Genomic DNA, 23106 nt, shown 5'->3' on the forward strand with positions numbered 1-23106 from the left:
ACAGGAAGAAGGTGGCACCTTCTGCAGGTTCGCCCGTTTCTTCAGCGTCATCCAGGCGATTGGTGCCTCCCTCCCCCTCCGTCCTCCTTCTCCCTCCACCTCTGAGGTGTTAGTTATTCACGAGGAGGCAGACTCTCAATCTGAACTTGAGTGGGACCCCATTATGAATATGCCAAATGGGAGCATTTCTCGCTACCATTCCTGCTCTCCTCTTTGGCCTGTCCTGAGGGAGGACGTGGCTGTATCGCCGGAGGTGAGGAAGGAGAAGAAGAGGAGGAAGGATAAAAAAGTGAAGAAGTCTCGTGACAGGGAGAGACTTCTACTTTCAGTTAAAGGGCTAGTGGAATCCATTCTCGACCAACGCCTTGGTCCGTCCAAGTCGTCAGGCTCCGCTGAACCCTCCGCCTGTTCCCTCTCCTTCTCCCAGGTCCTCTCCTCCTCGGGAGTTCATTGACATAAGAGACCCTCCTCTTATTCCCATCCTTCCAGAAGAGGTCGGGGATGACAGCGACCCTATCCTTCCAGAACCTAACCCTCCAGTCTCTGACTCTGCTTCTAGGCTGGAGGCTATTGCCGAATACACTGGCGTGGTGTTGGCAGAGGTAGAGGACCAACCTTCCGCCGCGTCCAGGGCGAGAGGAGAGTCCTTCTGTCCTGTAGACTCGTTTCTCTCCCCTCGGAAGGTCCTCCCTCTGCTCCACTACGTTGAAGCAGCTGCTAAGGAATTGAAGGAGGCTGTTGCCTCCGCCGGACCAGGTCACCTTATCCCTCAGCTCCTCAACTCGGATAAAAAAGAGATTTAGATCGGCTAGATCCTCCGTCCTTGGACGTGGACATCTCTCGAGTGGCATCTGCAGGCAAGCCCCACAAGGTGTCAGACAATCACCTCAGCCATTTGGACAAGGAGGCTAGATCCATCATTGGGCTGAGCAACTATGTTGCTCACTCCTGCCAAGCTATGGCCACTTTCACCAAGGTGGCGAGGATGGAGCAGGGTGAGGAGCCTCTGTATAGGGCATTTGGAGCTGTTGCCGGCGGAGTGGCACAAGTCACCCTATCAGCTGCTAGGATTTTGGCCACCATTATCAACCTCAGACAGGAAAGCTTCCTGGGACGTACTAATCTCCCTCCGGAGATAAGGGACTCCCTCCGTCACGGCTCAGTGCCCGCAGACACTTTGTTCACGGGGGAGATCCAAGAAGCCCTCCGCACACGACATGAGATCCAGCAGCAGGATCTAACCAATTGGATCATGACAAGTGGCGGACCCTCTGCAGGCTCCACCTCCCGCAAGCGTCAGTGAGGTCCTCCAGTGGACGAGTCCACTCCTAGGAAGCAGACAGGGAAGGAGGACTTTTGGTTCGGAGGTCGTGGCTGAGGACCCACAAACCAGTCTAACCAGCCCAACCAGAGTTTCCAAACCCCCAGCAAGGGCACTCACCAGAAACGAACCAAGAGTAAGTGGACCCCCAAGAAGAATTGACACTCCATGCTCACCAGTCCTTCCACCACCTATCATTCCTCCCCTCGACGGCCTGTTGGCGACCGTCTGAGCCTCTTTATCCCGAACTGGTGATCTCCTCTCCGCCCCCTCTAACCTGTTCTCCAGTGGAACGTCCGATGGATTTGCTCGGGTTCCAACTCACGCATTTCAGGAAATCCCCCTTCAGGATCTGACTCCCAGGTTCTATTCCCCCGTTTTTGTTAGGTCCAAACACATCTCGGGGAAATGGTGGCTGATTCACAACATGAAGGAGTTCAACTCCTCCTACCTCGAACAGCTACCATATTTTCGACTCTTGACCATTCCATCAGACATGCGCTTGCTGGAGCCCTCGGACTATATGGTGTCCCTCGACCTCCAGGATGCATACCTGCACATCCCAATTCACTTGGCGGATCGCAGGTACCTCCGTTTCATCCTGCGGGGCAGGCACTTTCAATGGAATGTCCTCCCATTCGGGATTTCCTCCGCCCCATGGCTATTCACTCATGTGACCTAACCCATCGTCCAGTTCCTCCTCCAATTCCTCATGTACCTGGACGATGGGTTCGCTCACAACCCTTCGCCCTCCATTCTCGAGGCACAACAGGACCTTGTCATCCACGTCCTTCGACACCTAGGGTGGTTAGTGAACCTGGAGAAGTCGGATCTAGTACCATCCACCTCTCTCCAATACCTAGGCGCCATACTGGATACAGATGTCTTCAAGGCCTTTGTACCCAAGGAGCGGATGATAAGGCTAGCGCCCCTAATGACTCGTGCACTAATGACTCCGACCCCTTCACGTGTTCCTCAACGAGCACGTCAGGGAGACCCACTGTCTTCACCCTATAACTCTCCCACCTCACCTCAGACACTTTCTCACATGGGGGCAGGTGGATGACAACATCCTCAGAGGAGTTCCCCTGAGTTCCCCGACCAGTCACCTTTTTATGGATGCCTCCACCCAAGAATGGGGCGCTCACTTGGCGTGAGACCAGACGGCAGGTACCTGGTCGGCAGACCAGAAGGACCGACACATCAATGTGCTGGAGTTGGACGCCATCCTCCACTGGTTCATTCGGACCACTGAACCCGCGGACTTTTCAGTCCCTCTGTCTCCAGTTCGGCCCATGCTGGATGTGTTCATCGCCAGGCTGCACTGCCAGCTCCCGATTTATGTATCCCCAGTGCCGGACCCAGTGGCCTGTGCCCTCGAAGCACTATCGTTAAGGGAGTAGGAAGGGATGGACGCTTATGCGTTTCCTTGACCAGCGATTCTAGCACAGATAGTGGCCAAGCTTCAGACCACCAAGTCCATCAGACTGCTTCCCATGTGTCCCGGTCGACCCTGGTTCGTCCCCCTTTGCAGACTTTGTCTGCAGGATCCTATTCAGATCCCTCTCCGGAGGGACCAACTCCTAAGCAAGCCAAGCAGCCGCATTAATGAAAACCCTAAGGTATTCGATCTGCACGTTTGGCTTGTATTCAACGGGGGCTCAGGAAGAGCGGATACTCCAAGCAAGTAGCCTCCGCCCTGGCTTCCTCACAGAGGAAAACCACTCAGAAGCTCTACGACTTCCAGTGGGACTCCTTTTCCACCTTCTGTGAGGATTTTTTATTAAATGTCATTTTTTATACTTACGTGGTAGAAAGCCAACAATCGGGAGTTCCCGCCCAGCCTCCCCTCCTGAGGGTTTTATTAACTGCCTCGCTGGATAAGGGAATGACGGGTACAGGTCATCTCGTGACCTGGGTGACCTACCGCCCGTATGTTGACCTCGCGTCTCTACTTTGTGTAGACTGTGTTATGAGAGAAATTGATCAAGCGCCACTCAAGTGGGCAATGTTGGCTTTCTACCAGGTAAGTATAAAAAATGACATTTAATCAAAAATGTTATATAATATATCAAATATATGCCTACATGCAAACACGTCACATGCATGCATGCATACTTACGTACGTACGTACCTACCTACCTAGCTACCTACCTGCACGCACGCACGCACGCACGCACGCACACACACATACATACATACATACATGCATACATACATGTCTTCCCAAGGTAGTTTTCCCACTTTATGTGGGTAAGTTTTGTAGGATTTTATGAAAAACCTTACATCCACATGTATTGTGCATTTTGATATGTTAAATGGCAATATTGGTCCAGAAGATATTTTCATTAAATCATTTCGATAAATGTTTCGTAAATACCTCGACATAGCATGTCTAATTCCTTGATAGGTCACGAAATTGTTTCTAATTCAATATTTTAAAACAAATTCATTAGGCTCATATATTTTACCATGTTCATTAATAAAATCATTTAGAAAGGTTATACCCTTTTTATGCCACTGTATAATATATAAAGTTTTATGGAGTTGTTATACCAAACTGATAATGTCTTCAACAGTTACTCCATAAAAGCAACATCTCTTTCCAAAACGTGTTATGAATATTTGGAGCAATATTATCATAAACATATACAGTATCAGCCAATGTCATGGCATTTATGTTCACTACTGTTTCAAAGAATATGTTAGACTACTTAGACTTACTAGCAAATAATCTTTTAATCCATCCTAATTTCTGAGCTGCAATGATTTTTTTTCAAAATAGGTACACCACTGCCACCATATTCTGGCTGTGGTGACATTACCTCGCTCTTTTTCTAGTCTGGTGTAAGCTTCCAGATATATTGAAAACATTTTTTTCGGATAAAAGTCAATATTATGCTTTGGCTGAGTAAGTATACTGCTGAAAATTAGGTAACAAAGTACGACAGAGGCTTTAAAATACACCAAGAAATTCCACGACGTTTTATTCTTATATTTTTCTTCAACATCTCTTCCTGGTGGCGATTTATCTATCGTATTTGCTTTACCTTTAAGTAGAATAACCTGTACAAAGCAGAAATACTTCAAAATTAACATATCATTTTTTTATTTCCAAAGAAATCAGTATATGTGCTTTAGTGGATTTCCTGGGACATTACTTGATAGTCTCTTTGTCCCGATCCACAAAGAGAGAGAACGACATGTCGTAAAGCTACGAGTGAGTGAGTGAGTGAGTTAAGTATTACGCCGCTTTTAGCAGTATTCCAGCAATATCACGGCGGGGAACACCAGAAAATGGGCTTCACACATTGTACCCATGTGATGAATCGAACCCGGGTCTTCGGCGTGACGAGCGAACGCTTTAACCACTAGGCTACCCCACCGCCCCCTAAAGCTACGAATACTCTCTGGATCGGGATGCTGGTTTCTTTTTAGGCCGTCCTCGCAGTGCAGGAATAAACCTTGTTATGCCCACTGCGTTAGTGACAGGGGCTACCAGTGGGGCAGGGCATGCTAACCCTTATTTACAAACACAGTGTTACATCTCCATTCATATACAATGTAATTTGCCTTTGCAATAATGGAAACTGTTCCGGGAGTTGAAACTATTCTTGCTTGTAAGACATTTATCAGCGTTGGTCCCTGAACACTGAATTTAATTGTGTCTGTGGTAAATGTCGGGATATTAATGCTATCGAACCCCACAAGTAACGCTCCTCTGTGACAAATAGAAAACAGAGAAATATGTTGATAGACTTCGGACGGGTGTATTAAGGCGGAAAGGTTACAAAAGGAGACGACTACGGTTTGATTAAAGTTTATGTCCTCTTGGGGAATTGAAGATGAAGATTATTTTGAAAAGGAACATAAGACCACGGTGGCATATAAATGCCTACATTGAAGCTGTGACATCACATAAATGATGTACGAAGTTGCCAACTAATGTAATATGCATTCTCTGTAGGTTGGCCAGAGACGTTACGAATGAAGTATGCGACTTGACTTGAATCTGTTTCTAATGAGTGGATTATCTGGCTCTGGTATTTTACGTATCCTCTTATTGCTGAGTCAAAGGCCAGATTCAATATTCGTCCTCCGCGAGGTGTTCAGTGCCGATAGAATCAAATATCAGATATCACTAACTTGATTCTTCTGGGTCTAGGAAGAAAAAGCACCTTGTGTCAGCCATTTTTGGCAAGTTATGTAGTTATACAAATCAATATGATGATTTATTGAGGAGATTCTAAGGACCAATGGTCTAATGATGTGACCCAAGCTGATTTAACAGCCTGTTAGACTGAACACAGCTACAGGTTTCATAGAGTAACGATGTTACACCACAGAAGGCACCCTGCGAATTTGGACAGACACACATTGAACCCTTTCAACGTTACATGTTGAAAGTGGTTTGATACATAATGTGGCTTCAATCCATCAACTGATTTGATCAAAGACATCATGGTACAACACAAGTATATATGGTTAAATGTGAACAGGTGGTGTCACACATTGATAGTGGTGTCACACTTTGATAGTGCGATGACCGCCGGGGCACCATGATAGAAACACCTTTTTGTAAGTTGAAACGAAATGTGACTTTAGATTCCAGAGACAAAATCTCTCCCACACCAGAATATATTTCTACTGAAGGCGTAATTGTGAAAGGCTGTGTAATTCAACAATAGAATATATATTATTCTTCGCCTTTTTGACGAAATAGTTTGAAAAACGTTTAGATAGGGCAATGTTTTAAATGCTCAAAAATATTCAACTTTAATAACGAACTTAATTTAAACATTGAACATTGAATTTTGTTTAAAATATAAATAAAGTATTACACCAACATAATCTGCAAATATTACAGGAAAAGACGACCACCGAAGACACTGAAGTGTATTGAATGGTAATATTATTGTGATTGAAGTGTCCTACAGAGACTGAACATATCCCGGAAAGGGCGTGTTATGTGATTACCTTATTGCACGGGAAAGTTCATTAAATATTGATGGAAGTATGTCGTCCGATACACCATGTCAGCCTAATCTCTGGTCCACCATTAATTATTCATCAGCTCGGAAATATCTTGTTTGCAGATTAGTATCCGGGGTCTGGATCTGGCGTAACACATCTTGCATTCTCTAATTCATAGAGACTAATTAACGCAGGATGAAAATCACCTACTACAGAATATACTCTCAACGGGTCGTTGTAAAGTAGCCTTGCTCGACGGTTGTACTTAAGGCCAAGCATGTATGGTATTTTTTTCCTTTAAAGAAGCAGTACTACGAGATAATCGGACTAAGGAGACTCGTGAAGATCAGGGTTAGAGATGGATCTTCAGCAACTCATGCTTGTCGTAAAGGGCGACTATCTGGATCGGGTGGTCAGGCTCGCTGACTTGGTTGACACACGTCATCGGTTCCCAATTGTGCAGATCGATGTTCATGCTGTTTACCTCTGGATTGTTTGATTCAAACCTGACAGACCATATAGCTGGAATATCACTGAGTGCGGAATAAGTCTCATCAAATAAGGATGAACCACAGGAACTCTCCCATACCAAAATATATTTCTTACAGAAACCAAACTCTCACAGTCTAAGGAGTCTAGTATTTATATGTAGTTAGATATTTTCATTTAAACTATTAATTATTACCCTAGATACTTGTGCAGGGCTTCCTTCTGAACGTTTACTAACATGGCCGTACAGTTTTACATCTTCTTGCTATCCAGATACAGCGTGTGTACCCTACGAGTGACAGGATGCATGAGCCAAGGCGAGCAACTGAAGGATTATTTATCACTGTCATCAGCACTCTGACAGGGAAATTACGGATTAATGAAACAGTAATCCAATTTTGTGAAACTTAGGGTTGGCGGATCCTTAAATCGAGTAATTATAAGACCCACCTATCTCCTGATGGCGCGTGACATTCTGATAATTATATATGAGTTTCTACAGATATATGACAATTCGTCAGTGGACAATATTTCAAACCCGTCACCAGTGAAAGCATTATCCCAGGAGCCTTCGAGAGTAGCCTTAGTATACGCTTCGTTAATGATCAGTCTGACTGATCCTGATTGCGAGTCGCGTGTACTTGTATCTACATGTTTCATCTAGACTGGCTTTCGAGCATACCGTACGAACGATCAACCCGCGTCAGTTTTCACCTGTCAACACCTTTCAAAGCCATGGTGCCCTCTGTGGCCTGCGGTAAGACTGTGGGTGAATAGGCTCCAGCCTTAAGCACGATAAACCCAGCTTAATTAGCTCCGTAGTCTGCTAGAGCGGCGGATTTACAAAGATTTGAACCTTTTCTCTGGTTCCACTGCCAGTGCTCGCATTTAGATGTGAGCATATAGCTATTACATGTTTCACCGGTACATCGGACCCAGTACAACCGGTCAGAAGAATGACCGCACGTGACAGAAGTGGAACATCATGCAAAAATGACCAGCAAATTAGATTGATATAGCTGCGAGTAGGGTGGAATCGAAACAAAGAGCGTATTATATGAGTGAGCGAGTGAGTGAACATGCCAGTTGGCAATCCACTTAGGCTACAGAAAATAGGATGTTGATCAAACATATGACAATCAGGCTACATATGTACAGTGTATTGTAATAATGATCCGTATGATGTGTGTGTTATGCATGTATACCAAGTTAGGGACATGTCTGTCCAAACTCTCCCTGGTGCGTGACGGTCAGCTCTATACCAGTGATCCACTCACGCTAACCCAATCATGTAGTACAATGTTCTGTCATGAAAATGTGGTTAAGTGTCCTAAACAACTGCTGCAGTTTGACGCAAGAAGTAACACAGCGCAGCTAATTAAATCCTGTTCAGATCAGATCGTTCACACGGTGTGGCGGTAAGAGGTATGGAACGGGGATATGTGTATGAGCCAACAGATCATACCATCACCCGGGCAGTCAGACCAATTCTGGATGAACGTCATAGCTTCATGATGACATGCCTTACTGATGTTTTCGGCCAGAGACACTATGCAAACCGCAAAGTATGGAGCTTGGTGGATTTTTAAAAATATCTTACAAATGTGGAAAAGTAAGAGAAAGATGACTTCGACTCACAGAATACATGATTCGAATCCCTGCTATTGTACAACGTGTTAAAAACAAGCATATGAAGAAACCGACGTAACTGTAATGACATAGCTACCATACAGTTGTTGTGTAGCAGTACACCGTTGTAAAAGCTAGTTTCAGATTCCTTGTCTGGTGTCCTTCTGTTGACGGCTCTAAAGTCTGGCACAGTTTTGAAAATGTGTTGATTTCATTAATGTTTAGATTATGATTTTGTGGAGCAATTTCACGCTTGAGTACTGATTGTGATGACGAATATGAATATTTTCATTCTTAAGTTACAAAACGTACATCAGTTTGGCATCTTGAGGAGTACCTTTCTGCCCGAGGTCTTAGCAGTTTTCGTTCACAGACAAATAAAGACTCATGGAAACGAAGAAAGGAACACACGAAAGAGCAAGTGTACCTATACTCTTTTCTGGGTTTCCTGTCATGCTTTATACTGCATTGTGGGTGAAAATCTGGAAATATCTAAGGGAGCATTTTTACTTTAATGTTTTCCCGTATTCGTTTCTGTAAGTGTATATGATAGTAGTGTTTCTTGGTACACTAAACATGAAACATGTCAGGTGCTTGGGCTAGTCATGTTTAATGCCTCAGTGTACACAGGTTTATGTCCTGAGGAATGCATCACATCTGTTAAGCATTCAAACGAATCCCAGGAAGAATGGTTCAGGAATTGTCGCAGTCAGAAAGTTTTGGGATCATGCAATGACCACCCTTTGAGATCCTATGGTCAAGGATTAATCAAGGTTGTTAAATAAGTTTGCTGGGGTTCGAACCCCCTGAAACCCCGAAACCCTCCTTGGCTTTGCCAACCTAAATAAAAATCTTCACTGTGGTCTTTAGTCATTTTCCAAAGTGAGTGTGTGTGTGTATGTGTTGTTCGAACCCCCTTTTTGTTTAAAGTGGAAGCCATCGGTACGTTTTCACTGCAAACAGACTGAAGTTTAAGATCGGAGCTACGACAATCCTGATGCGAGTGGCCTGTCCTACCCTGGAATCAATACATGTGCTTACACCTTGGTAGAGTTCATGCATATACGTTTGTGTCCAAGGAGAAAGGAGATAGTGGTGGCTTTAGCATCACTTTATCAGAAATATATAACTACATATACCTTCAACTTCTTGAGACGCTGATTGAAACAAACCAATGGAGTGATCACCATTCCTCTTATAAGTACCCTGGTAAGTTTTTCTTCACTCTTTGCAATATTCCAGCAATGTGTCACGACAGAGGACACCAGAAATGGGCTTCACAAATCGTGTCTTTGGCGTGACGAGTGGACACTTCAACCACTGGGCTACCCTTCCGCACCCTCTGATATCAAAAGAAGGCCTGCCTTACAGGTCCTATGTGCCCGGTACGTGGGAGTTCTGCTTCAAGAGGTTCAAATGTGCAATTATGTTATTATATAATAGTCCCGACTGACATGAGCAACGTTTATCTATATAGATCAGCTATCAAACATACAGAAATAGAAGTAATAGTAATTTAATCAACGGTTTGTAAGCACGCACAATACCGCCTGACAGTGACTGATGATTAAACTGCCAAAAATTACCATGCAGTGAACTATACATATGGAAATTAATTAAGCAACACCAAATTCAAAGACACATAAAAACTTAACAAAGTTTAACGAAGTAATTTTGATGATTGATTATTCAATTTTGATGTATTGACATACAGCATGAGCTTTTCATGGGTTGATATGACGCGCGTGAAGCTTGCACAGCGCACGTGCATTGCTTTAACCTCAACTTTCGAAAAATGCACCCTGGGGTGTTTACAAGCGCAGGTTGTCGATTGCATTCGGTTTTTCATTCATTTCAATGTCATGGCACGTAGGAAATTATCAGAGGCCACTCGTTGGCAAATAATCGGCATGAGGAATGCTGGTATGTCTCTAAGACAAATCGGGACTCAAATCGGACGACATCATTCCATAATTTCAAAACTTTTGAAAAAATACCGGGCCACTAATGAAGTTAAAGACCTGCCTAGACCAGGAAGACCCAGGAAGACCACAGTCCGGGAGGACAGAGCTTTACTGAGACTTGTACGGCGCAGGTCCTTCGACTCGAGCTCTCGGTTGAGACAGGAGTGGCTTCCAGGGAGACCCATCTCGAACAGGACTGTTCGGAATCGTCTGAAAGCTGCAGGATACCGGGCAAGGAGGCCAATCAAGCGACCCAGACTGTCTCCAGCCCATAAGGCAGCCCGACTGGCCTGGTGTAATGACCGTTTGCACTGGAACATTGCCTCTTGGAGGAAGGTCCATTTCTCAGATGAGAGCCGGTTCTTGCTGCACATGGTGGACGGTCGTACTCGGGTCTGGAGGCAGAGGAACACAGCAATGGCTCCACGGAACATCCAGGAGACTGTGGCCTTTGGGGGAGGTTCCGTTATGGTATGGGGGTGCATTTCCATGAACTGCAAGTTGGATATCATTACCATCCGTGGCAACCTTAACGGTGTTCGTTACCAACAGGAGGTTCTTGACAGGGCTGTGGTACCTCATTTTGAGAACCATCCTCAGGCAACGAGACCCATATTTATGGACGACAATGCTAGACCTCACAGGGCGCATGCTGTAAATGATTTTTTGCGGCAAAATGCAATTGACAGAATTCCATGGCCTGCCATGAGCCCTGACCTCAACCCCATTGAACATTTGTGGGACTTTATTGGCCGTCGTGTGAGGCAGAGAGACCCACCAGTCCATAATCTCAACGAATTGACGGCTGCCCTGCATGAGGAGTGGAACAGGATCCCCCAGAATCAGATCCGGAGACTCATCCAAGGAATGAGGAGGCGTCTGGAATCGGTGGTGCGTGCGCAGGGAGGACACACTAGATATTGATGAAAGTCGGTGTGCAGACTCTCAGATGACTGTTCTTTCTTTCCATGTGACATTTGTGTTAATACACCTGACAACAACGTCTGTGGATGAATAGTAAATTGTGTCCATTTTTTCATGAATTTAAGACAGTTTTAAGAATTTGGATTTCGTTGCAATAAAGCAAAGTCTTGATACTTTTTCCCTTTAAGTTGTTTGTCAGAGATCGTCTGTTGAATAAAAAAGTGTCAAACTATATCAACCCGGCATATTTTGATTGTCAGAACACTTCAAAGTTGCTCCAATAGAAAAAATTGGGGTGTTGCTTGATTAATTTCCAGGTGTATATTTTTACTCATCTGCTTCTCACGACTGTGTTGCATGTACTTGTACGTGCCCCTAGTCCCCAGAGCATTATTCATACTGACTCCACCTGCACCAGGCTTAATCTTGTACGTTATTGTATAACAACCGTTTGCTGATTAAGACCTATGTTGCCGTTATACGTGCATGTGCAGGCATCGGTGCGCGAGACTGGATTAGCACTCAATACATTAATACGGAAAGAATTACACCAGGAGCCTAGACGTACCCGACCACCCGCTAAACTTCAGATTAGAGTTACGTAGGTTTCTAAACTCTATTGTTCTACGTGAATCGGTAATATGGACGTAAGCCCTGGCAATGCAAGGTGTGTGAGAGGGGTTCTATATAAAGTGGTTGGTAGTGATTACCCTTCAGCATTGCGCGTATACCAGGCGGGTCAGTACAGACGTAGTCAACATTCCGCTGTGTCGTCTGCTATCACTGAAGTGTTCATGGAGGTACTGTAGCAAAGCAATTCAGAAACAAGTCTGGATTTGACACGAGAAGGCGGCATAGAAAGCCGTGTAAGATTTTAACTCAAGGGCATTCAACCAGTCACCACCCTGGCATCCTGGTGCGAGATCGGTCTCCCTTCCCATAACCCCTTGCAACTCGATTACCCTGTTCCGATTCCCAGTAGCAGACGACAAGTTGCTGGATTTGTTGAAATGTCGTACACATCCATGTTTACAGTATCGCCCCACGAAGTAGGGAAAATGGTGCGCTCGAGGCTAAAATGCGAGGACGATGAGAAACAGTGTTTTATGCTTCAAATCATTCTGCAGCCAGTGTATAGCGACTCGGACGTTCCAAACTCATGCTTTAAAAAGCTTCCTCGACTTGTGAATGGAATTCCTCTGGGGGCAGGATTAATGTCGAAGGATCAGCTGGGAAGTATACGGTGGAGATACATAGAAGGAGGGAGGAAGATTCAGACATTCATATCGGAACCCATCCACAAAGACGAAGCCGAGGAGACGAAACGGACGCTCAAGGATCGTCTTGCAAAACAGTCTCAAGCCATTTTTGGCGATATGACGGTAAAAGCAACGATTGTGTTATCCCAGTGTTTAGACTATGACGATGATTTCATCATCAACGACATTGCAGTTTCGTTGGAGGAGGGTTTACATTTCCGTGATTGATACCGTCAGTATTAGTGTGTGATATTTTGTATTCCTGTGATTGAGGTACGTGTGTAAACATAGTCATTACGTGAAGATCCTCGCGCGTGCATCACGTCCGTGCACGCGCTGGTTGAACTGGTGCCAATATAACATCTGGTTCTTCTATTACGGCGGAATACTTCTTTCCAGTGATACAGATACCTAGACCCACATCCCGCCCGCTTACCTATAGCCTACTTCACTGGATCTCCGCACTATGTTGTGCTATTCTAAACCAACCTGGCTCTCTAAAACAGACTGGTGACGTCATAGTGACATAGTTTTACCTATTGTTACGTATGTACTTGCTTCTTTGTAAATCGGTGCGTTTTATTCTGTTAGGAGAAGAAACCTGAATCCGTTCAGTAACTATTTTTTGTAGTTTTGATTCGCTTTTTATAGTTGTATGTATTTGTGATCAATACCGATTTCTTAAAATGCCTTCTGTATGTATGTATGTATGTATGTATGTATGTATGTATGTATGTATGTATGTATGTATGTATGTATGTATGTATGTATGTATGTATGTATGTATGTATGTACGTACGTACGAACGTTCGCGTGTATGTATGTGTGTGTTTGTTGGCGGCGTGTGCATGCCCATGTTTGCTTGAACGGACGCGACCGGAGCCGGTGTTTGTGTGCGATGGTAAGGTATGTCAAGATACATTTTATATACAAGCCCTATTAAACAGCGTTAAGATCCGCGACCCTTCCAAACGTATTACGTATATACGCGACATATGGCTCCCTGCCCCCTTGCTACAAAGTCAATATGACTGCAAGGTCAAGGCTGTATAAGCCTTTAGAATATTGGCTTGTACAGTCAGTATAGGTTATATTACGATTATCATAACACGTCACACAATATACTTGCAAGTCAGTATTACATCCTTACTGCATTTAAATAAATATGATAAGGAATGTCAACGTATCAGTATGCACAATCAAAATATCGGATTTTTACCGAAACTAAATGGCGCCATGGATATCGAAACTGATTCTTGTATCTAGTGTCCGCCGTAATCGGGACAGATGTGTTTATAGGTTTTATGGAAGAGTGCCATTGTTTATATTTAATTGGATTTTATTTATTCGTGTACTGTGATCATGTCCATGACGTTCTAGGAATATGAATAGGTTACCAGTTAGACAGTCACACGAAAGATCTGATATCAGATATTCATGTCGCGTCGAGAAATGCAGACACAGAATCATGTCAGGTGTATGTTTGCCAAGATTGGGAGCGAGCTCGTACCGCTGCTCTTTGGGTCCATATTATATATGGACACCAGGAAAATATTCAAGAACCGGGTTGAACCTTACCAGTTGTGTTAAATTAATAGAAATTAGACATGGTTGTATTCACCTATCTCATTTTGTAATAAAACATTTCATTCTGTTACTATGTGATGGTAATAGAAGGAGATTTTCTGATATTTGAATGTGAGCGATTATTTTATTCTAGCTGATTTTCTTTGACAGAAGAGTCTTGAAGAATTAGTTCAAATAAAAACGATAGAACCCTTTCCATATTCACACAAGTTCTCTGCTAAAAGCGGACTCGTCTGTATGATTCTTCTACTTGATCGCCATGTATTTGTGGATTACGTACTGTTCAATTCTAATATGTAAAGCTAGTACACGCGGCAAATGATCCGTCTAAGGAGATTCTCACTGTCGAATTGTCTATTATGAATTGAGTTTAGCCAGAGGCGCGTAGTTGAATATGCCTGAAAACGCCAAGTACTAGTAACTAAATGAAAATGTCTTAATTTCGATTAAATTACTGAATTTTCGGAACTAGGACTTGACATCACAAATGGCGCAACCGAACCTTATCCTACCTCGTCTTTGTTACCAAAGCCTAAAAACACTCACAGACATGTAGTCTTTGTTACCAAAGCCTAAAAACACTCACAGACATGTAGGTATGATACACACAGACACGCGCACACACATGCGGACATGCACTAACACACACATCGTGGACAAAGACATACTGCATGCCTGTACCCATCAGTTAGTGAGTTTAGTTTCACGTTGAACTCAGCAACATTCCAGCTATATGGCGGCCATCTGTAAATAATCGAGTCTGGACCAGACAGCCGATCTGCGCAATTTGGAACCGATGGCATGTGTCAACCAAGTCAGCGAACCTGAGCACCCGATCCCGGTTGTCGCCCCTTACTACAAGCATAGATGCCTTCTCAACCAAGCAGGGTTCTGTTCTACCCGGGATATTGACGGTTCTGTACTCATTATGCTCACTGATATCCTTCATTAGACAGGATCATTACGAGGCAAATGACATGGACTTATTTAGGCAGAATGCTGTTATGTGCTATGAATGGATATATTGTATAGTTGCAGATGAGTTAACTGACTAGGTAGTGTGTGTACTGTTAACTAGCTTCTGCCTCCCTGTCACCTGGGCTTGTATACTCCTGAGGGAGTTGAAAATGAATTCGATTATATACTAATATAATTCGACTGGTAAGTTGGTTTGCGTAATAATATAGATATTTTAGAATGAGTGTGTGGAAAATAAATAATACTTGTGTGCGCATTATTCTGAGTATTATTTTACTGCATAACATCAAACTATGTAATCGGTATGTAGATTTTAAATTTGTTAATATGGCTGTTAATACAAAGTCAACACTCGTAAAGGATATATCAATACAATGACCGGGAATGTGCGTATGTGTTGAGTATGGCAAGCGAAGGGTATATGTGCGTGTGCGTGTGCGTGTGCGTGTGCGTGTGCGTTTGTGGCAGGAGCATGGAGATTGCAGGGCAATCACGCTATGATAATAAAGTACATAACAACTTGACTCTCCATACAGCTGCATGTCTACACAGGCCGGTCACTATGTGATACCATGGAACGTCAAGAAATGAATCATGGCAAATAGCTGGGCTTAGATTTTCAAAGCTCTCTTATCGCTAAGCGCTAAGAGAGCTTCGAAAATCTATTCCCTGGAGTATTGATTCACATATGACGTTATTCATATGTACAAAAACCTTGACGTCATTACTATACCCTTCATATCACGTTAAACACAGACCGCCGTCATTACAGACTCGATAGTCCGAGTCTTTGCTTCCTCCCTACCAGAAACCAGTGAAGATCCGAGACAGCATTGATCTTCAGTGAACCATGCTGACTTGGTTACACATATCATCGTATCCCAATTGCGTAGATCGATGCTCATGCTGTTGATCACTGGATAGTCAGGAGCAGACTCGATTATTTATAGACCGCTGCCCTACAGATGGAATATTGCTGAATGCGACGTAAAACTAAACTCACTCATACCAGAAACCTTTGATCTTACGTTCGAGTCCGTGATTCAGTCAGAATATATTTACAGCTTTATTATCCGTGTTTGTTGGTTGGTGCACGTCAAGGACTTGAATCCCTTCGGGCTTTCCTCCCATTTTAACCAGACACTATGCGATAACACTGTATGTTGTTCATGGTTGTTAAACCCAACTCACTCACTCATTCACTCAAGTTGGGCTTTAGCCCAGTTGCTGTATATATGGATATTTTGGTTTTTAATATTGTTGTTGCGTGTTGTGCTTTGATTTATTGATACCGTGTGATACTGCCTGACATGTATTATATCCTGTGACAGATGGTTTTAATGGTTTTACAGATGTTATTTCTATTTACACACTGAAGGAAATATAATCTACGTTTGTTTACTCAGGGTTAAATCGAGTAGTATATACTTATAAACACTTATGTACCCACATGTCATGCAGTGTTCACGATGACATTGATCTCTGGTCATAAACGTGAGGAATCAAACTCCCGAGTTGCTTTTATGTATATATATATATATATATCTCACACACACACACAAAATCACACAATCACACAGTACATAGTCACTACCCCACGCAAAGGCCAGTCGATTGCAGTGAACGTGGGACCAAATTGTGCAGAACACTGACACTGAGAAGTATGCACATAGGTTTGAAGCATAATACAATAGTGGGATGATGCGCAATATCCGGATATCAGTTTTTCAAGATTAACGAATAGTGACTAAAAACAATATTGAACAAAGCCTGTTCGTCTCCCATCGCCGCCATCTTTGACGATATTTATGCCGTTTTGGGATGCTGTGGTTGCGGTTTTGGGATGCTGTGGCTGCCGTTTTGGGATGCTCTGGTTGCGGTTTTGGGATGCTGTGGCTGCCGTTTTTGGATGCTGTGGCTGCCGTTTTGGGATGCTGTGGCTGCCGTTTTGGGATGCTGTGGTTGCCGTTTTGGAATGCTGTGGTTGCCGTTTTGGGATGCTGTGGCTGCCGTTTTGGGATGCTGTGGTTGCCGTTTTGGGATGCTGTGGTTGCCGTTTTGGGATGCTGTGGCTGCCGTTTTGGGATGCTGTGGTTGCCGTTTTGGGATGCTGTGGCTGCCGTTTTGGGATGCTGTGGTTGCCGTTTTGGGATGCTGTGGCTGCCGTTTTGGGATGCTGTGGTTGCCGTTTTGTACGCTGTTGTAGCTGATATACGGGTTTTGTTTCCATTTCAAACGAATAGTTTTCCGTTGCAGAGCGTTTGTTTCGGTTTTAGAGGATATTGTTCCAGTTTTGGAAGTTTATTTTCCTCTTTTGATGATTTTTGTTCTGTTTTGGTGTATACGAGTTCCGTTTTGATGATTTGTTACCCGATTGTATGGTAGGCCTGAATTGTTCGTCCAGAAAAACACGTGAACATTGCGATCTGGACACTTTGCTGCGTCGCCATTGCAACCCATGTCAGTTCAAGAGGCCATGGGGGCGGTGGTTTAGCCTACAGATTCATGCCCAGTACCCAGCTAATTTCTAGTCAGCACCGCAGTGATATAGCTCGAATATGGACAAAACGCCGTAAAACCAATTACTCACTCTCTCAGTATAAATTTGACCTTCTACCAAAGACTGGAGGACCATTCCTAGCGCAATAGTACTAATACGTGATCTATACGCCCAGCTAACATCACGTAAGTGGGTCAGTACTGACATCATTCTGGTCTGTACCGTTGGTACTGGTATAACGTACGCCAGTATAGATCCGGTACTGGACCAATGCTTGTTTTCCCTTGGTGGTCCGTTACAGGTAAAAACTGTACTGGGGCCACACATGGGTGGTTGCCGTAACGTTAAATACTGCAGCGTAATACTGTACCGGCCCACCACTGGCCCTGTTCAGACAGTGCACTTCCTGTCTGGTGAATTGTGGGGGAATATATCAGGGCCATGTCGTCTGCGAAATCTGTCCAATTTTCTGAATGTAAATTGACTTAATGTGGCACTAAAAGTACCGATATAAGTTGTGAATCACTTACAGAGACTACGTTTTCAACGAAGGTCAAGCGTTGAACTGATTTTCTAACAACAACATGCGAAATGATTTTCACTGGAACAAGAGTAGTGTGGAACATTCAGTATGTATATCATGTTGTTAGATCATGGAAAACCTGTTCACATGACCCAATCTAAAACATAAATTCAGTACATGACTTGGATTATAGTATTGTTTTATAATCATATCATTCTGGACAAAACGTGGAAAGAGTGAATAGTAAACGAAAAATTGAAAATACTCAAAAGGGAGACCGTCAGGTAAATTGAATTTTGAAACTTCTGTTGAGCAAGCTCACCCAGGACAATGAACCCTGAATCAATGCAAGAATGTTGCATCATGTTTTCGTCTCGTTTCATGAATTAAACTCATATGGACAAACTTGTGATTTCTTGTTGCAATTTTCTTTTTCAGAATTTGTCTTGGTATGAGTTTGTTTTAAATTGTAGAAACTGTACTAAACTGAACTGGGCCGGTGCCGGTCAAACTGTAAAGGCCAGTGTGCAACCTTTGCAGCAGTTTACTACGCCAAACTACCTTGCCTGTACTGGGCCAGTTCAACGCCAATGTGCAAAATAGTTCAGGCCCAGTTCTAGAATGTCTTAAATGGGCCTGGTTTTCTGACTTTACTGGGCCAATATTGACCCAGTGATGTGATGTTAACTGCAAAGCGTCATGATAGAATTATTTTTATTTCAAAACAGCGCTAACGTATGGACATACATGTTAATGAACCTCTGGCAGGAACAAACGGGGGAAAATCCGCTGACACTGAAATGATATACTGACGCAATCCACCTTTCAGATTCTGCATATTAATGTGCACTGGCTGCCTACCTAAATGAGGAAAGAAACATGCCTCTGTATATTTATACACACAGATATACATGTACGTGGAAGCATGCTCAGGGATTAAACTACCGCATTGTCTGACCTATAACCCCATGTTTCCGGTCCTACAAACACGGACTATCCCCACTAACAGGGTTACGGTATTCATACATGTAACCCACAATTTATCACCCTTTCTCTACATCAAGCAGCATTTCGGATAACGTGGTGACGTGATATCAGCCTGAACAGCTTATGGCTAACACAAGTTAACGTGTTAATCACAAACTGTTTCCAGATGCATCGTATCGTATGATGACACTGTTGGAATATCGCCATCTGCTGCGCTTTGAACATCTCGTTGCTATAATGGCCCCAGTCTTGACGGACATTTTGTCACAAAATAAAATGATCTTATTTGAAAAAAAAAAAATATATATTATAAATCAGAATAAAGCCTGATGTTTAATTTCAGCGACTGACCAATGGCAAGATATGGGTCAAAGTATACTTCCCCAAGCATTCTAGACTTGAATTGGCCTCATCTTTGGGAGATATTTTAGAAGCCCGGATGTATAATTTAGACAAACTTAATTGATAACAGTTTATTCATTGCGAGAGTGCGACGTTTCCACACAGATTCTTGTACAGTTGTCAAGCAGGAATGTTGTGAAGGATTCCTTGACACCGGTATACAAGGATCTGTATCGAAATGTCTCTCGTTTTAAAAAATGTTGTTATCCATTACGTTTGTCTATATTGAATTGGGTTCCTTTTAAATTTTATTCCCTATTATGGTCAAACGAGAAGAGTTCGTTTCACACCACTTTCAGCATCGTTCTCGCAATATCACACCGGTGGATCCAAGAAATGGAGTTTTTACCTGATTTATTGGGAATCGAACCCGGGCCTTCGGCTTGACGACCGAACGGTTGAACCACAAGTTTACACAACCATCTCCACAAGAACGAACCGACTCACTTGTTATAACTATGCGCTGTATAAACACACCACATACACAACAAGGAGCCAATATAGATTATCTAATGACTCAATCACCAGAAATGTCTGGTCGTGCTCTTTCATTCTAGAGGTTGCCATGGGCGGCTCAAAATAATGTTTTGTACAGCAACTTGGCACCTGTTTGGTCATGGGAGGGTTTCTTTTCGATCGGAGATCGCGATCATGGTGACAGGTGATATTTCAATACACCCCACGTCACGCATGCGTTCGTCACGTCATGTCACGTTGTATGCTCATATTATCTTACAGGATCTTGGTATTTAGGTACACTGAAACGTACTTTGTTTCATATTCTGCAGACTGAATCATTACCCACTCATACTTGACAGTTGATTGGAAGATCTCTTCAGCGTCAAAAACCCGTCCAGTGGTAAGATTTGTATCTCAGTCAACAGCTGACGTCTCACGACGATGTTTCAGATATTAGTACTACATGTAATCGGCCAGAGCTACTTTATATGAATACCTAATTTGCCCAAACGCGTGCTGGGGTTCAAAAGCCACCTTAAAGAGTAATTCACTTATTTCACGTCAGTAATCCCGGCGATGCTCAAACGCTCGTATACCGCTGGATCCTGCTAACAAAGGGGTGCAACTCTGTACATAGAATAAAACTGACTTCGACCATTCTGTCACCCGTGTTCCTGCAACTCCTGATAAAAGTGTTTCCTGTGTTAGACGTCAGACACTACACAAATAATATAATGTTCACCAACAAATACGTACACAGAAGAGTACGTCGAGGACCAACACTAAGGCAAATTTTGGCATTGATCCAAAGCTTTATCCAGCTTAATCCAAGGACTATGGTTGTCTGAATACGTGGGCCACTTAGAGAGATTAGCGCCTGTCCTGAACTATTATATGTACAAGAGGGTAAAGGTTACAACACAGTTTCAATGTCATATCCCCTGGCGCCAGACATCAGACGCCTGTAACGTATTTTTGTTGATGTTTCTCACATTTGTTACATACTGTTATTGTAAAGATAAGCATAGCGGGTGTTACTGCACCACAAGCTGCAACAACAGAAAAGTCATAATCCAACATCTGACTAATACTAAAGGGGGTTGGGGGATGGGGGTTGGGGGTTGGGGGTTGGGGGTTGGGGCTGGGATTGTCTGTGGTGACTAATAATACATCTGGGTGAGCGGTATGTGAGACATGATTCTACAATATAACGTATGTAGCATCCACAGACCGTGCCAGTTATATTCGCACACTGGACGTAATTCCCACAGACATACATATTAATTCAGTGTACCATAGATATTTTTCTGGAATGTAATTACCGTGAGATCCTAGTCAAACTTTCACATCTGTGAGGAATCATCTTACCTATAATCACATAATTTCTGTTTAATTTTTGGTTGTTTATGTATGAATGGCAACAGGTTAATCAACATAATGTACAGTGCCGTAAACTCCTTTAGCATGGCGGCCTATGGGATTATGCAATATACATTTAAGTTGATAAATGTAATATCATTAGTTAAATATTAGTCGGAAAAATGAACTGAAATTATGTGCGCAGATCAGAGAAGATTTGACACATGCTTGTCACAGTTTACGAAGATCTATTCTAAACTCTCTTCATAAAAATTATTTATAACAGGTATGTTTATGAAAATGACGTCACCTGTCATAACAGGCCCGGGTCTGAATTCTCCAGCGGTATAGCGACAGCCTGCACATACATAGCTGAGACAACCAGAGGTACATATATACTATGTCCACAGCTGCAGAACGGTGACAAGCTATCCAGGTCCAGCTTGACCACCAGACCCCTGAGTCCGTGTCCCTGGGTCATGGGGTATTAAACATTGATGCCATGCTGGCGGTCGCATACATAGGGCACAGAATGACTGTATAACCATTTGTGACAGGCTACCTACGATATGACCCGTGAAGGTCCCGGGTAGAATTGGCCTTCATCAACCCATGCTTCCCATGAAAGGTGACTATGCTTGTCGTAACTGGCGACTAACGGGATCGGGTGGTCAGGCTTGCTGACTTGGTTGGGACATGTCATCGGTTCCCAATTGCGCAGATCGATGCTAATGTTGATCACTGGATTGTCTGGTACAGACTCGATTATTTACAGACCGCCGCCATATATCTGGAATGTTGCTGAGTGCGGCGTAAAACTAAACTCACTCACCTACGATATAGAATGCATGTGTGGAAGTGTAGTGAAGAATTACATCATATAAGAGGGCCATAAACAAGGTCAGACACATGGTATACGATGTATATAATGCAATGGTGATATAATAGAGTAATCCAGAATTGAATATAATCCCCCTAACTACCCTGCAAGTGAAACAGCAACGTTTTGGCGTAATGAAAATGAGTTTTCAAGCTAAGAGTTAATTTATAACGCTCTTCTGATGTTACTTACATATCATGGGTTCCACCAGAAAAAACATTTTGAATCACATTTTATGTTTCATGGTCACTGGCCAAAGATGTAGCTGTCCGACTACGCCCAGTTACCCAAAATGTGCCAGTGGTTGGTGGGTCAGTTGGGTTCGGCACTGCCTTGAACATAGTATTCCAGTCTGTTTCAGATAAATGCTGATCTCAGAAGTGAGCAGAGTTAGGGCTGATAAACCTAGAAACATTATCAGGACAAAGCAGTATTTGAACACAGAACCCACAATTCCTCTTATTCAAGGGGCATAGCTCTGCAGAATACCTTAGACAACTGGGACCCCAGTGTGTTAAAAATAAGCATAAAGTTATGCCCTTTTCCGATCTTATCAGTTCCTCAATACATTCAATAAGAAATGCACAATATCAGGTTACTCGTTGGTTCCTTCATTAACTTGATCTTCACAAGTGAGTGAGGCTTTTGCAGTTCCAGCCAGGGTTAAGGACACCAGAAGTAGATCTCACATATTTCCCTTGTTAAATATCGAACCTGGGGCCCGTTTCACAAAACTCTCGTAAGCCTAAGAACTCGTAAGTTTTCTCGTAGCCATTGTACCTCCTATATTGTAACACAGGAGCTACGGATGCTACGAGAAAAGTTACGAGATCTTAGGCTTACGAGAGCTTTGTGAAACGGGGCCCAGGTC

General features: G+C 43.3%; 1 protein-coding gene across 1 annotated transcript; it reads left to right on the forward strand.

Annotated features, from left to right (window-relative positions):
• Positions 1-12164: 12164 nt before the first annotated feature.
• Positions 12165-12802, forward strand: LOC137284476 (uncharacterized). Its single transcript, XM_067816294.1, has one exon. The coding sequence runs from the start codon at positions 12312-12314 to the stop codon at positions 12786-12788; it is 477 nt and encodes a 158-aa protein (XP_067672395.1). The 5' UTR covers positions 12165-12311; the 3' UTR covers positions 12789-12802.
• The last annotated feature ends 10304 nt before the right edge of the window (positions 12803-23106 follow it).

This window comes from Haliotis asinina, chromosome 5, assembly GCF_037392515.1.
Source record: "Haliotis asinina isolate JCU_RB_2024 chromosome 5, JCU_Hal_asi_v2, whole genome shotgun sequence".
Lineage (NCBI taxonomy): Eukaryota > Metazoa > Mollusca > Gastropoda > Lepetellida > Haliotidae > Haliotis > Haliotis asinina.

Bases quoted from the DNA above. Each gene is read 5' to 3' on its own strand.
- LOC137284476 (XM_067816294.1), top strand. From the start codon at position 12,312: ATGTCGTACACATCCATGTTTACAGTATCGCCCCACGAAGTAGGGAAA.